Source organism: Triticum aestivum, chromosome 4B, assembly GCF_018294505.1.
Source record: "Triticum aestivum cultivar Chinese Spring chromosome 4B, IWGSC CS RefSeq v2.1, whole genome shotgun sequence".
NCBI classification, from domain to species: domain Eukaryota; kingdom Viridiplantae; phylum Streptophyta; class Magnoliopsida; order Poales; family Poaceae; genus Triticum; species Triticum aestivum.
The window spans coordinates 118,602,987-118,618,746 of record NC_057804.1 but is presented as its reverse complement, the minus strand read 5'-3'; the positions used below and the strand labels follow the sequence as shown (position 1 = coordinate 118,618,746).

Below are 15,760 nucleotides of genomic sequence, written 5' to 3'. Positions count from 1 at the left end.
CGGCTCGCGAGTGATCGAACACGTCAAAACGCGCTCAAAAAACAGTTTAGTGTTTTTGCCACTGTCAATTCTTCGATACGGTGAAAAGTGTCACGTTTTGTAAAGTGGTGGTTTTTCTGAGAGTTATGACCCGAAAGTGATGGTTCTATGCATTTTACTCGAACATGGAAGATATGAATAAATCATGTATAGCAATAGGATTCTACCCCGCAAACCAAATAGCTCTAAAAGAATTTTTTGTACAGAAACCTCTGTTACAATTCCTACAAAATTCCCAGAAACCACAATGTAGAAACATTTCTTTGGTTTGAGTTTCATAGGAAAAACAAGGGTATTTTAAATCCACTCCAAGCTATTTTTGACATTTCCATGCACGAAGCCAAGGAAAGGCTATAGCTAGCATACTCCCTTCGTCCGATGAAAATGTACATATAGAAATTTTAGGACAAATTATGAAGTGAAGCAGAAAATGCATTGAAAAAGTGCAAGCCACCCTCTCTCTCCTTTTTAATCACCCAACCCTCGATGAGTTAAGGCTGGCCATGGTGGGGTAACATAAATAGTATCATGCACTTGGGACTCGCAAACATGCTTATGCGACAGGCAATTAAAAAAGATTATAATAATATAGGTAGATACCGTAACATAATAAATATGATGCTACTATGTGTCATGCATGGCAATAAATGAGATCATATATGATGCTAATCTATAATACTATGCACTATGGATGTAGTATCATACACTAGTATCATATGCATGATACTAGTATATGATATTCCCCACTATGACCAGCCTAAGTGCATGTAGAAATTAAGGAGACCATGTGTAGAATTTCATTGGTCTTGATTACCGTGTGATGAGAGAGAAGTATTTTTTTTCTACTTTAAAGTGCATTGAAAAGATAGAATACACTATTTTATGGACAAATTTTAAAGTCAAATGTACACTCTTCACGGGATAGAGGGAGTAGTATTAACTTACTTTTACATTTGCATAAGTTTTAGCCTTAATTTGACTTTTTTTGGATTCCCACATCTATTACATTCTGGCGATTCAAACATCTAATTCTCTATTTTTCTTCAATCATCAGTTTTGTACAAACAATCCTACTGATTACGTACATTTTTCTTTTTTTTCTTTTTGGCAAAAAGATTCAAGTCTATTATCAAAATTCAACAGAAGTACAAAGCACCACAAACGTAACAAAAATTCATCGAGGTCTCTAGACCACTAAACGATCACTATTGCTGTCAGAACGAGATGTCGATGCTCCACTATAGGAGACTGAAGACAAATGGCAAGTGTTCGTGGACGTGCCCGGACAGCGTCTTGAAGTCGTAGTCATCATCGTTGAAACTTGAATAGATCTGAAGCAACTGACACCAAAGCTTGCCATCGCACACACACAATAAGAAACCCTAACATGGCAGTCCCAAGGTGACGACAAAATCTATGTCGGAGCTCCGTCGATTATGCCCAGCTCGAGGAGGACAAGAGCCCAAAAGACAATCTCAAAAAGGAAGTGCCGCATTTGCGAGGACTATCTAACATAAACTATTAGCCGGAGCGAAAGCATCAGGATTCCCACTCTGCCACTAGCCGTCTGAGCGGCTGGCATAGGGAAAGTGAATTCATGGGTTCGTCCATGGACTTTGGAATAAAGACTTTGTCCTAGCCACCAAGAGAAAGGGGCGCGAATGCTTACCTTTTCTATTCTTGTGTGCTTGAAATACTGCGAATTAACTAGGACAAGTCATTCTACATGGTTAGAATTCGAGAAGAGCAGCCGAATACTCCCCCTTTAGGACCGTCCTTTTTGGATAAGAGTAGAAGGGTATTTGGAAAGTGGCTTGGGCTCTTGATTCAAAGAAACTTCATCGGAATTTTTGAGGATGTATCCCCTAGACTATTTTGAAGGAAAAAAAATCATCCACTCAATTTTCTTTTACATCAATCACTGCTTCAAGTTTATGTACTATTTTATTATATAAAATGGGACAAAAGCCTTTTTAACTACTTTGATGATCTAAATGTTTTTATATATTTTTTATAAAGGGAATAGTTTAATCTTAACCTTATACTATGATTGAACACGACATGTCACTACAATCCTTTTGTTTTTTCCTATTATTGCGTTATAAGAGCATCTACAGTCGGACCTCTCAAACCCGTCTCATATGTCCGCACGGACTGCCCCGTCACTGATTGGTCACGTTTTGTCGACCCAGACGGACGCCTCAAACGAGTCTCAAACGCATAGGCTGACTGGCGCCCCATATCCAGCCCAAATAAATGCTCCATCTACGGTAAGCTATGTAAGTTTTTACGTAAACTGCCTAAAACAATTCTCTCCCCCCCTATTTTCAGGGGGTGGGGCCCCTTCCTCCCCCTTCTCCAATCACTATAACCCACGTTTCCCTTAGGTTTTATTATGTAGATGTAGCATTACCGAGCCCAAATAAGGGGCGGATATGAGGGCACCTGGGCACGCTCGTCACGTTGGACCCATCCCATGCTGGCCCACCCGACCCCATTTATATTCGACCCCATCCTCTCGCCGAAGCAAACCCTAGCCACTTCACTCCACCCCCCTCCACTCTCATCCGCCACCCGAGCTCACCTCCCGCGGTATCCGGCCTTCTCCACCATGACAGGCAATAGATCAGACTTCGACCAGTCCGGATCCGTCGATTGAGGTGTCTTCCCGTGTGGATGGGAGGAGGCAATGATAGTCCGCATTGCACTCCGCCACTTCCGGGAGGACAGCGCCCGGTCGACGGACGGATCCGCCCGCCGCGACGCCATAGCGTCGGCTCACCGGGTGCTCGGGTCCTCTGGTGCTGGACCCTCGCGGTCCCGGCCGAAACACCTGTCCTTTCCCATCATCGGTCGAGCAGAGTACGAGTCCCACCGAAAACTGGCTTCCCGCCGTGGGAAGGAGAGGATAAGGGCCGTCGAGGCCTGTATCACGGCGGAAATGGCGACGGCGCGGGCGGCCGCAGAGGGGGAAGCCATGCATGCCCACATTGTGAAGAAACGGTAGCGAAGAAAGACACGCTCCCTCGCCCGAGAGCAGAATCGGGCGGTCCGTGTCATGGCGGGGCTAGGCAAACTCAGCGCTGATTTTGACTGTACTGTAGTAGACTTTCTAGCCTTTTTATTTTAGGAGGAGGAGGAGGACAGCGACGGTGACGAGCAGATCTGACTCGATCCGTACTGTGTCTTTGACTGGTACTTTCACGAGAAGGACGGCAAGGCGTCGGATGGATGAACTCCATCATAGCCAGATATGCCAAATTTTGGTAGTTCGATAGAATAGTATAGTGTGATGGAGTAGCCGGACGAAGCGTGCGTGTCGACGTAGTTGCATGAGTTTGTTTGGATTTGAAATATGATAATTGAGGTATCCGGATATTTTTTTAACGAAAATGCTGATGGAGCAACTTTTCATTGATATTGGGGGGGGGGGGGGTGAAGAGAGTTAATTTACAACAGTTTTACATGTGCAGTCCTCCACTAGTTGGACATGCCATCTCCGTTTTCTGTATTAAGATTTTCTAGTCTGGTTCTCTTGGTCTGTTGAGGAGGGAGATGGCCTTGCCCCGTCCCGCCCTGTTCCAGACTGCTGCCTCTTCAATCATCCGTTCCACCACAGTCGTCTGCGGCGATGGTTGGTTTCTAAATATCCTTGCGTTGCGGTCGTTTCATATTGACCACCAAACCAGCTGTACGAGTGCGCTCCATGGCTTCTTTGCTGATGCAGAAATGATGCCATTGAACACCAGGGAAGGTATGGTGGAGTCGGGAGCGAGGCCCGAATAAAGGTTGCAGCGAGCAATGACATCGTGCCAAATTCGGATGGAGACGGGACATGAAGCTAGCAGGTGCACTACATCCTCCATTGGCCCATTGCATAGAGAGCAAGACGGATTGTGAGGCCAACCTTTCCTCGCAAGGACGTCGGCCGTGTTGCAGCGTCCAAGCAGCACCAACCACGCAAAAAGCTTGCATTTGCCCGGTGCATCAGATTTCCAAAGAAACGCGTCCCACGATGACCGAGTGCAGCCCTCAAACTGAATCTTGAGGTATCCAGATATGGATTGTATTTTTTTAAACAGTGACCGGTCAGTGTCAACGGACGGACGGGTCACAGCGTTTGAGGGGCCGAATAAGTCCGGCGGTAGATGCTCTAAAAATCCCGCGAATCAAAGAAATTGCGAGTGAACTTTCTCGGACAAAAGCGATCAAAGGTTTGCTCATCGCTTCTTGCACATGCGCGCGGCCTCTGGAAACCCCGGAACAATTTTCCCGCACACTGTCAGCACGCACCTGTGCGGGTCCATGCGTGCAACGCGACCGCCCGGCGCACCCGACGCCCACGATCCCACGCCATGGGCCCCGACGCCCCGCCCCGCACCGAGGAGGAAGCGAGACAAACCGCGGCCGCATTACAGCTTCCAGGTGGAAGCAGGAGCCCCGGTTTCGGCGCCACGCCGCCCGCCCCTGGTTTGCTCCCCAAGAATAACAGAACAGAACCGGGGGGCAGGTAGCCAACCAGAGCCAGACGTGGCGAAACCGCACCCTCCCTCCCTCCCTCCCAGGTCCCAGCCCGGCCCCATATATACCCCCGGCCTCCCCACACTCGGTTCCCCACGGATTTGATCCTGTGAAGTGAGAGATCAGTTCTCGATTTCGATTCCGGGCTCAGAGAATTTCCCAGGCGAGCGAGATGGCGACGGCCGGGAAGGTGATCAAGTGCAAAGGTCCGCGCCTTGTCCTCTCCCCTCCTCTCCTCCCTCCCGGCATTCCCCAGGCCTCACCGGAAGGCGCTTGCTTGTGCTTTCGATTCCTTGCTTATTGTCCTGCTTATTTCTTCATGCGTTCTTTTTCGGGACAAATTTCGTGAGGGTTAGCTAGGTTTTGCGTGATTTTAGGGGAGGATTTCCTTCCCCTCATGGTATCATCATCATCTGTGACTGCATTCTGACGCCCTTTCCTTGGATCCGTTCGCGGTTGCAGCCGCGGTGGCATGGGAGGCGGGGAAGCCGCTGTCCATGGAGGAGGTGGAGGTGGCGCCGCCGCAGGCCATGGAGGTGCGCGTCAAGATCCTCTTCACCTCCCTCTGCCACACCGACGTCTACTTCTGGGAGGCCAAGGTACGCATGCGCCAACGGCGTCACGCTCGCTTCCGGTCAATAAATTATGCCGCGCATCAATTTCGTGTCTGACTTGCGCCTCCGTGACTTCCGATGCTTAGGGGCAGACCCCCATGTTCCCTCGGATCTTCGGTCATGAAGCTGGAGGGTATGTTTCTCAAGTCCCAACTACCTTCCTTGATGAATCATTACCCTGTCTACACATGTTTACCATGCGCTTGTGATCTTATGTCTTGTTTGGTCTTCCTTCAGCGTCTATGTCATGTCTCTCTGCTGTTATGTTTTGTTTTGTCTCCCTTCAGCGTCTATGTTTTGTTTGCTGTTACTAGTTCCCGTCAGTGTGGAGTCTCGTTTGTATTTTCTGAACTTCTTGCACCTGTTTAGCAGTGGTAGGTTGAGTTAAGGTGACATTTCGGACTTGCTGGATGCTTTTGCTTTGGTGATTTCGATAATGAATTCGGAGGGAACCCCCTCTTCTGATTAAAAAGAACATGCTTACCGTGCCGTTAATACATTTAGTTTATGTTCTCCTCAGGATTTCTATATTTCGATTGTGCTAATTGTTTGTTGAGAAAGGATAGGTCCATCACAGAACTGAAAACATGTGAAGCAATCATAAGAACTGTGTGTTGTCTGTGTAGACCGTTGCAGAATACTTTTGTTGTCTGTATTGTAATGGCGTCACTGTCGTTGGATCTTGGTAGAGTAAGTATGGAACACCAGAGGTCAATATCATAAATTGGTACTAGGACTTCCGATTGACATGTCTTTCTCAAGTGAAGATACCTCAGGAGATTGTTCCATGTTGCTTTAGTTGACTTGCTATATCCATCTCGTTATTCATCTGATGTGCTCCGACATGAAGTCCTTTTATATAGATATTCTGGTCAAATTTATCTGCTGCACGTCCCCTAAACTTATTTCTCATGTGAAGATACATCAGGAGTTTGTTCCATGTTGCTTTAGTTGACTTGCTATATCCATCTCTTTATTTATCTGAGGTGCTCGGACATGAAGTCCTTTTGTATAGATATTCTGGACAAATTTATGTGTTGCACGCCCACTGAACTTATTTCTCATGTGAAGATGCATCAGGAGTTTGTTCCATGTTGCTCTAGTTGACTTGCTATATCCATCTCTTTATTTATCTGATGAGGTGCTCGGACATGAAGTCCTTTTGTATAGATTTCTCTGAACAAATTTATGTGTTGCACGTCCCTTGAACTTATTTATGTTCACAGCATAGTGGAGAGTGTTGGAGAGGGTGTGACTGAGCTTGCCCCTGGTGACCATGTCCTTCCTGTGTTCACTGGGGAGTGTAAGGAATGCCCACATTGCAAGTCTGCGGAGAGCAACATGTGTGATCTGCTCAGGATCAACACCGACAGAGGTGTCATGATCGGGGATGGCAAGTCACGCTTCTCTATTGACGGGAAGCCGATTTACCATTTCGTAGGGACTTCCACCTTCAGTGAGTATACTGTCATGCATGTTGGTTGTGTTGCCAAGATCAACCCTGAGGCCCCCCTTGATAAAGTCTGTGTTCTTAGCTGTGGTATTTCCACTGGTAAGTTGACTTGTATTGCTGTACTATATGCTTTGTTATGGCTACGTCTTATCTTGAGATGATGCTGAGTTGCCATTCTTTTTGTAGGTCTTGGTGCATCCATTAATGTTGCAAAACCACCAAAGGGTTCGACAGTGGCGATATTTGGGCTAGGAGCTGTTGGCCTTGCTGTAAGTGTCCTAATTCCTCCCTTGATTGTTCTGAAATTGCAATCCGTATTTGCACCTGACTTGCTTCTATTTGCCCTTCACATTTGGTACGATTTAGGCTGCAGAAGGTGCAAGGATTGCAGGTGCATCTAGGATCATTGGTATTGACTTGAACGCCAGCAGATTTGAAGAAGGTAAATACTCCTGACTTTGCTACTCATGAGTTCAACTTGTTGTTTTGAGTAGTTTCTAATGTTTTATATGTTGTCCATATTCAGCTAGAAAATTTGGCTGCACGGAATTTGTGAACCCGAAAGATCACAGCAAGCCAGTTCAGGAGGTTTGTTTCTTCACATGAGGAAAATAGTTGTTCATTGTGCTTAATGATCAATGATCATAACATACAACTCTGATGATGCTTTAGGTGCTCGCTGAGATGACAAATGGTGGAGTTGACCGCAGTGTTGAGTGCACGGGCAACGTCAATGCTATGATACAAGCATTTGAATGTGTCCATGATGTACGACTTCTTAAGACCTCAGTCATCCACAAGGATGATCATTTTGCATCGCCTCTTTTCTCTAGATGGAAACTTGAATTCTGTGATCCATATGCAGGGCTGGGGTGTTGCTGTGCTGGTGGGTGTGCCGCACAAGGACGCCGAATTCAAGACCCACCCGATGAACTTCCTGAACGAGAGGACTCTCAAGGGCACCTTCTTCGGAAACTTCAAGCCGCGCACCGACCTGCCCAATGTCGTGGAGATGTACATGAGAAAGGTAAACAGGAATCGCTAACTGCTGTAGCTTGGGTCTATGCTTGCGACCTCTTGAGATCTGTTCATTGCCACGCCCTATTTCTAAATCATCTAGAAGTGTTAAGCCCTTGAAAACTTGATGCTCATGCTCGAACAACTTGCGATTGTGGTCAGGAGCTGGAGGTGGAGAAGTTCATCACACACAGCGTGCCGTTCTCGGAGATCAACAAGGCGTTCGACCTCATGGCGAAGGGCGAGGGCATCCGCTGCATCATCCGCATGGAGAACTAGGCCGCCTCACGTGCTTCTGATTGCTCCGATGTAATAAGCGTTTGGGGGGCGGTTTCTGAACCAGATCATCGTCTGTGGTTTCGCCTTCCTTGGCAAAGTAGCGTAGTGTTAGTTCAAGTATATCTGTAATTACGTACCGGAGAAGTGGTGGTACTACGAGCTCTCTTTTGGCAGCAATATATGCTGCTGCTGCTGCTGCTGCTGCTGCTACTATGGCCATGAGTTTCAGTTGAATGAGTCTGTTCTTAGCCTACTTGATGTTTCAATGTCCCGTTGCTGCTGCTGCGTTGCTTATTCAGTATTTCCTTTCCTACTCTGCTTGGCTGACTCTGCTAATTGGAACTGAAGGTACAACTTGGTTCGAAAGTTCAGGAGCGTAGTCTACTTTCTTCTGCTTCCTGAATCTGTTAATAATTTTCAGGATCAAGTGGTGGAGTATTTCTCTCTGCTCTGGATGATCATGTTGGCTGTTGCTCTCAACAGCTTGCAGAATTTGTTGTCTCTGCCATGCCGCAAGGGGAAAATGTGTAAAACACAACACGTGAATACTGTTTGCAAACGGTTGTGCCAGTTCTTATCTTTTCTCGAGAAAACAGGAGGACCGTAGTTGGTAGACGAGCCAGCAAAACTCTGGCCCGTGGCACGCTGGTCAAAAGGCAAACCAGGCTCGTGATGGTACCACGTCAGTGAACCGCCACCTGTCGATGTTGACGCAGTGACGGACTCGTCAAATCAGCCCCGTTAGTTTGACCAGACAGCGACGATTTCCGTCAGGTAAGTCCGCAAGGAGGAACCTTGGCAACCAAGGCGGCAGCAGCAGCGGCGAACCAAGTCAGCCAAGTAACTGACATGTGCTTAATCTCCACGCATCAAGGACCACACGAAGCTTCCCAGCCTTCGTCCCGGGGCAACACGCGCCATGCCTTCTCGGCTTCTCCTCCCTATAAATGCAGAGCCACCACCAGAGCATCACAGCAACACAAGCTGAGCCTACGCAAAGATCGAGCGAGAAACTAAAAAAAAGCGAGGGAAATATGGTGCTGGGCATGAACTGCTTCGGCGCCCCTGAAGCCGCAAGCAAGGTGTCGCCGGCGGGCAGGCGGCTCGGCGGAGAGGGAGCAGAGGCCAAGGAGCAGAAAGCGGCGGCGAAAGAGGAGGCCGCAGTGAACCGTGCCGTCGGCGAGGCGAATGAGATGGGAGCCGATCAGGTGAAGGCTGCGGGGAAGGAGGTGCACAAGAAGAAGAGGAGCGGGGCTCCAATAGTGATGCACCACTTTCCCTTCCATTCTCGTCCCGGGCTGCTCTGATCTCAAACTCCTACTACTAGCATGGCCACTGCAATTTTGGTGAAGCTTCTGTCGGCATTCTGCCGGAGAGTTCGCATGTTTTGTGAGGGCTAAATTATTTGACGAGCATTGTAGTAGTTCTATCTTAGAATTGTACTCTCTTCGTTCGGAATCACTCGTCGAAAAAATGAATGTATTTAAATGTATTTTAGTTATAGATACATTTTTTTCGATGATAAGTAACTTCGAACGGAGGAAGTATCTTCCTACTCCCTCCGCCCCAAATTTCCGCGACAAGTAATTCGAGTCAGAGGGGGTATGTGTTAATATAATGAAAAAGTTCATTTCGGAATACTGTTTGCCACAGTTTTAATAACGCATGCTCATGGAAAATAGTCACGGTCAACTAGCACTAGGACATCCCACGGACAATCAGATACCACGACAGTCGTTGAAGCAAACTTTTAGATAGCGAATTCGAAAAGTCGACCAAGCCAAACAAACGTGCTCGCACCAATCCAGTACCCTAATCACGCTCCAGTTTCGGTTGCAGCAAAGGAGGATTTTGAGGCTTTGGAGATGCAAAATCGGCATGTTTGATGACGTGACCTACATCGAATCCCTAGCCGAGGAATAGCCAAAATGACCGTTTATGCAGAGCTAGGCTCCAGCAAGCCATGCATGCTATTCGTCTGCACGCATTGGAAAGCATGAAAGATCGGACGTATCGGCCGTTACTCCGGATGTGGAGTTTCTACACCCAGGAGCAAATGCTCCTGGTGTGAACAGTAAATTCAGAAAAATTCAAAAATAATTCAAAAAATTCTGATTTTTTTTGTGGCATACTTTCACAAATGTTTGTTGTGCATGCAAAATTTAATCGCAAAATCACATTGGTAGAAGGCGTGGTAAAATAAACAAAATCGATGCTCTGAAAATGTTACTTACAAAAGCATTTTGGAGCTCTGATTTTATTTTATTTTTTGACACGACTTCCACCAATGTGATTTCATGATGAAATTTTGCATGCACAACAAATATTTGTGAAAGTATGTAACAAAAAAATTTCAGATTTTTTTGATTTTACTGTTCACAACAGGAGCATTTGCTCCTGGGTGCAGAAATGTACTTTCGCGTTACTCCTTACTTCACTCCTTCCACCATCCAAACTGCCATTCACATCTCTCTCTGTGTGTAAGTGTGTGAGAGAGAGGGAAAAATAAAAGAAAAAGTAAACACAAATACTGTGGCTGAAAATAATAATTAGGCAACCGACAAATAGCAAAATTGTTCTTTCTTCTGTTCGATAGACTAAAGCTATTCCCCTATTTTGTAGAGTTGGTTAGTTTTCTTTGCTGGGGTAAAAGATGTTTCATTTCGAAATTATAGAGTTACAATGAAAAGGCAAGAGATTCTCGATATATGGGCCCCATTTATGTAGCCAAACAGTGGTGCTACATTGAGAGCCTTTTGGTCTGTGACTAAGGGGGTGTTTGTTTTAGAAGTCCTAGGACTTTTTCTAGTCCCAGGGACTAATCAAAAAAGACTCTCTAGTAGAGTCTTTTTCTAGTTCATGTAGAAAAAGTCCCTCCCGTTTGTTTCCTAGGGACTTTTTAAAAACTTTTTTTAGTCTCTGGGACTAAAAAATCCCTGAACCAAACACCCCCTAAGGCTACGGCAAAGGAGGATTTGAGGCGTGTTTGGTAGGTCGCATGTAGCCCAGGCTTTGGAGATGCAAAATCGGCATGTTTGATAGCATGACCTATATCAAATTCCTAGCCGAGGAATAGCCAAAACGACCATTTTTGCAGAGCTAGGCTCCGGCAAGTCATGCATGCCATTCGTCAGCACACGTTGGAAAGCGTGAAAGATGGGACGTATCGACCATTACTCCTTACTCCACTCCTTTCACCATTCAAGCTGTCATTAACATCTCTCTGTGTGAGAGAGGGGAAAAGAAAAGAGTAAACACAAAAAATTGAGGCCGGGGGTCATCCTCTTTTTTTTAGCCCCCCGCGTCGCCCCCGCCTCGGGCGACTCGGGCGGATCCCAACCCTAGCTGCCGGGGGCTCTCCGTCCTTCCATCCCTCCCTCCGCCGCCGCCGAAGGACGCCGCCGGCCTTTGCCCGGGGGCTGACGGCGGTGGCGGGGGCCTTTCCTCTCTCTCGCGCCATGGGGACGGTGCGGAGCTCCGCGACGTGAGGTGGCACGGCCGATCTGGCCTCCGTGGCGTGGCGGGCCTGCCTTGACCGGCGGCAGCGCGGCGGCGGCCTCGTCCTAGGGCGGTGGTGGTGGCGGTTGCGGCGGCCGGCCCTGCGTCGGGCAGCGGCCTTGGCTGCGTTCGGCGGTGGCGGCCGGATCTGCAGCGACGGACCATCTGTCCTCGGATCGGCGGTGGCGGCATGGAGGGCCTGGTGGTTGGGTCGGCGCCATGCGTAGTTTGCCCTCCGGACAGATCCGATCTGCCCGGTGTGGCTTGCTCGATGTGTGGCGGCTCAGATCGGCGAAGACCCGTGCGCACAATACGTGATGGAGGTTATTCGGCGGATCCGGGTGAAAACCTTGTGCTCGGCTTGTTGCCAAGACCGGCGTTGGTGGCACCCTGTGGTGTCATTACCTTCTTGAAGGCATCGCCGTGGAGAAGCTCTAGACCTCTATCCGCTACCTCCGGGGGAAACCCTAGATCAGTTGATCGGATGACGGCGACGCGTTGGTGTCGTTTCCTCCTTGGGGGCGTCATTCTTGGAGGCGTACACGGGATCGAGGGACCAGCGGGTGCCTTATTGGTGGAGCGGTATTTCATCCTTCTCATTGATGACGGCGAATCTCGGCGGCGTGGTGCAGTGGAGACTCGGCGCCCGATGCGCAGGGATGGACTCGCGCAGGTGGAGGTAGTTGTCTGGCGTCAAGGTGGCGTCGATGACGGAGTGGCCTGACAAGGTAGAAGCCTCAATATCTGCTCTGAAGACGGACCTGTGAATGATGGCGGCGACGACACATGTGAGTGTGTCAGACCAGTTTATGCCCCAGACCCGGTATGTGGCTCGGCTGGGGCTTCTGGCTTTTGATGATAGGTTTAGGTGAGTAGACCGGGTATGTGGCCCAGGTAGCACCCCTTCATCATATGGATAGGAGTAGTGGCATATGTTGCCAAGATGGCGGATTCAGGCATATTGTTGTAATACTTTGTAAGGTCCCCGGGAATAATCAATAAAGTGGCCGTATGCATCTCCCAGATGCAGAGGCCGGGGGTCATCCTCCTTTTCTAAAATAAAAAAAAAACAAAAAATTGTGGCTGGAAAGAAAATTTCAGGCAACCGACAAATAGCAAAATTGTTTTTCCCTGTGTTGGATAGACTAAAGCTATTCCCCACTTTTGTAGAGTTGGTTATTTTTCTTTGCGAGGGTAAAAGAAGTTCTATTTCAAAATTATAGAGTTACAATGAAAAGGCAAGAGATTCTCGATATATGGGGCTCCTCTATGTGGCCAAACAATAATGCTACATTCAGCGGAAATTGCCTTTGGAGGCCGACCTCCATGGAGGCCTCCAAATGCAAAATTCAAAGCTCGTGAAAATTCATATTCTTATATTTAAAAAATCGGAAAATAATATAGAGATAGATGAAGGCATAGTGCATAAGTGTGTAAATTTTCAGGACAAAATACGTTGAAATGAGGGTTGTGCAAAAAGACAAATCAAAGGCCTTTTAACACATGATACTATTTATCCTCATAGACCATGAATTTGTCTTTTTTTGTACAGGTCGCATTTTAATGTATTTCATCCTGAAATTTTACACATATATGCCTGACATCCTTGCTTGTTTGTACAAAAAATTCAGATTTTTTTCAAACCAGAATCTTTGAATTTTGAATTTTTCAAAAAACGGCCTCCATGGAGGCTGAGAGCCAAAATGCCATTCTCTGCATTCAGGGCCTTTTAGTTTGTGACTAAGGTTACCACAACAACTAAGGTTACATAGTTATAGTGTGCATGACGGCGACCCAGTCCTCGAGGCCTACCACGGGCGTGCATGTCGGTGCACACTGCTCGACCCCCTGCCTCCTACAAGCGGTAAGTCGGTGCCACCGCTCGACATTTCCAACGCCTCCGGATCTGAGCTTACCTGCGGCGGGACAATTGGTGGATAGGATCTGGGGCCTCACCGAGAAGCACAACCCGTCCCGATCTTGCTACCTACGAAGAGGCGAAGATGGCGTCGACCGCGCCACAGTAGCTCGACGGCTCCGTGAATGGTTGGGCGGCTGCCACGCCGCTGCACTGCTCAGCCCGGCCGCCAACATGAGCGGTGGCGACAGGTACGAAAGTGACGGCAGCTACAATTTCGTGCCGACATGATTACCCTGAGCCCCCTCTGCCGTCTCGTGCACCTTTCTTTTAACAAATTAAGGAGCTTTTCGGCGGTCTCGTCTTATAGCTGTTGGGCCGGAGGCGGAGTGGATCTCGGGCGGATTGGCTACGAGGAGGAAGAATGTGGGAGTAGTGGGGTGGTTTGACCTGCTTTTTTCAGTTTGGTTTCAAAACGAACGACCAACTAGAAGAAAAACCAAAAGCAAAAATAAACCACCATAGCCATGACAAGCGCTAAAATTGAGAAGAAGAAAAATTAAGTTAAAATGTACACACGAGGGTAAAATGTGGCACAAAGGGCAAAAGTGAATGTATAAATTAAGGATTTTCTCCGGGTTAAAAATGAAATTAACTCTTGTTTTATTAATGTCGGCACCGGAGGCCTCGGCTGTCCGCTCAGACGTTTAGCGGGAGGTCCGGTTGGATGCCTGCCAATGCATTTTCCCTCTCCCCGTACATGTATAAATGGATAGCTATCTTTTTTTTTTTGAAGTAAAATGGATAGCGACCTTGGCAACCAAGAAAACGGATAGCGACAAGATTCGTGAGACAAGTCAGCGACGAAGAACCTTGGCAACCAAGGCGCGCGGCAGCAACCGTGACGATCAAGTCAAAATAATCAGCTGACCTCGTGCTTCCGCTCACACGTCGTGGACGAAGCTTCACGCCGCTTTCTCCCCTCACAACATTATACTCCCTCCGTTCCAAAATAGATGACTCAACTTTGTACTAACTTTATACAAAGTTAAGTCATCTATTTTAGAACGGAGGGAGTATATAAGTGTCGCACTACTGGATCCTCGACATAGCAGCAAATAGCACAGGAAGCAACAACACTTGAGAGAGAACCCAAAACACACACACACAGACCACACACAGGGCGAGTGAGAGAGAGAGTGGCTGAAGTGATGGTGTGGTCTACGAGCAAGCAACAAGGAGGAGATCAAGAAGAACCCAAGCAGCACAAAATGGTAAAAGAGGTGAAGAAGAGTGAGACACCCATCTTCACGTATCAGCTCCCCTTCCATTCTCTTTCCCTTAACAAAGTCAAGAACATCGAGGTCGACCGCTTGAGGCTGTCCTTCACGACGGCGAAAAACTCTACGCTGGTCCCCGTTGATTCCGGTTCTGATGAAGAGAGTGACGAAGATCAAGGCTGTTCGGACATCGACGACACTGTAAACAGTATAGGTGGACAAATGACCGTCGATAAGCCTATGGACGAAGGGTTAGATCGCATCTGTAGTGGTCTGCATGCTATTCCCAGGAAAAATAAAGCAAGATCGGCCAAGAAAAGATCCCATAAGCTCAGCTCTAGGAAGTTCTACAAAATATTCAGCTGAGGGGCCTTTTTATTGGAGTGTATAAGGGATCTCGAGGACTGGCTGAATTCCGATAGCCTCCTCTTTGGTCAAAGTGTACAATTTGGATTTCTTTGCTGATTCTCCATACATTGGAAAATTTGTACGCGTCCATGTATAACTTCTGATCTTGAATGTAATCGTCATTACTTAGCAATGTGTGTGTGTGTGTGTCAGATTTATGCGTGTAGCGCAGTCCGCCTCGAGAAACCTCGCTGCCGACCGAAAAAACATGACTTTAGAAAATCGATGTATGTTCTTTTTTTTTGCAAGGATGTTTTTTCATTTATAAAAGATATTTTATTAAATCAATATGTAACATCAAGCGAAGATTATCCTGCCACTCATATTGCGTGAAAACCTCCGTGGCCACCAGCTCCAACCGCGTACACACCGCTTTAAACAACGGTAGGTAATTCATACGGTCACTTCTTCGGTACAACCCCTAAACACATCAACTGGCCCGGTCAACTGGCCAGTCTAGTAAATTGGACATGGAAACAGGGTTTTGATTCGGGATACTTTCGTTGCCTTGGATGTTGCTGCCATTATAAACATTCCTATCCGACGGCGGGGGGGGGGGGGGGGGGGGGGGGCTGATTTTCCTGCATGGGTGTTTGATAGATCGGGCAACTACACTGTGAAGACGGCGTACCGGGCTCTTGTGACTCAGAAAGAGCAATTAGCTCTAGAGGAAGGGACGGCTACCGGGACCTCAGAGGATGATAAACAAATGTGAAAAGCCCTATGGAAACTTGATGTTATTCCAAAAGTGAGAGTTTTCTGGTGGAGAGTACTTCGGGGGATTCTCCCAGAT

General features: G+C 47.6%; 3 protein-coding genes across 3 annotated transcripts; all 3 read left to right on the top strand.

Moving 5' to 3' along the window:
* The first annotated feature begins 4,529 nt into the window (after window positions 1–4,529).
* On the top strand, window positions 4,530–8,176 carry LOC123091374 (alcohol dehydrogenase 1). The gene is made up of 10 exons (XM_044512871.1): window positions 4,530–4,766; window positions 5,023–5,159; window positions 5,261–5,307; window positions 6,401–6,726; window positions 6,814–6,896; window positions 6,994–7,069; window positions 7,154–7,215; window positions 7,300–7,395; window positions 7,493–7,654; window positions 7,807–8,176. The coding sequence occupies exons 1-10, from the start codon at window positions 4,733–4,735 to the stop codon at window positions 7,921–7,923; spliced, it is 1,140 nt and encodes a 379-aa protein (XP_044368806.1). The 5' UTR covers window positions 4,530–4,732; the 3' UTR covers window positions 7,924–8,176.
* A 339-nt stretch (window positions 8,177–8,515) lies between these two features.
* LOC123091375 (uncharacterized) lies at window positions 8,516–9,445 on the top strand. The gene has a single exon (XM_044512872.1). The coding sequence runs from the start codon at window positions 8,871–8,873 to the stop codon at window positions 9,228–9,230; it is 360 nt and encodes a 119-aa protein (XP_044368807.1). The 5' UTR covers window positions 8,516–8,870; the 3' UTR covers window positions 9,231–9,445.
* A 4,959-nt stretch (window positions 9,446–14,404) lies between these two features.
* On the top strand, window positions 14,405–15,096 carry LOC123094602 (uncharacterized). The gene has a single exon (XM_044516577.1). It carries the CDS (start codon window positions 14,491–14,493, stop codon window positions 14,923–14,925), a length of 435 nt encoding a protein of 144 aa, XP_044372512.1. The 5' UTR covers window positions 14,405–14,490; the 3' UTR covers window positions 14,926–15,096.
* The last annotated feature ends 664 nt before the right edge of the window (window positions 15,097–15,760 follow it).

Coding starts and splice junctions, on each gene's coding strand:
- LOC123094602 (XM_044516577.1), top strand. CDS start 14,491: ATGGTGTGGTCTACGAGCAAGCAACAAGGAGGAGATCAAGAAGAACCC.
- LOC123091375 (XM_044512872.1), top strand. CDS start 8,871: ATGCAGAGCCACCACCAGAGCATCACAGCAACACAAGCTGAGCCTACG.
- LOC123091374 (XM_044512871.1), top strand. CDS start 4,733: ATGGCGACGGCCGGGAAGGTGATCAAGTGCAAAG. Junction 5,308..6,400: donor TTCGGTCATGAAGCTGGAGG/GTATGTTTCTCA, acceptor TTATGTTCACAG/CATAGTGGAGAGTGTTGGAG. Junction 7,655..7,806: donor TGGAGATGTACATGAGAAAG/GTAAACAGGAAT, acceptor GATTGTGGTCAG/GAGCTGGAGGTGGAGAAGTT.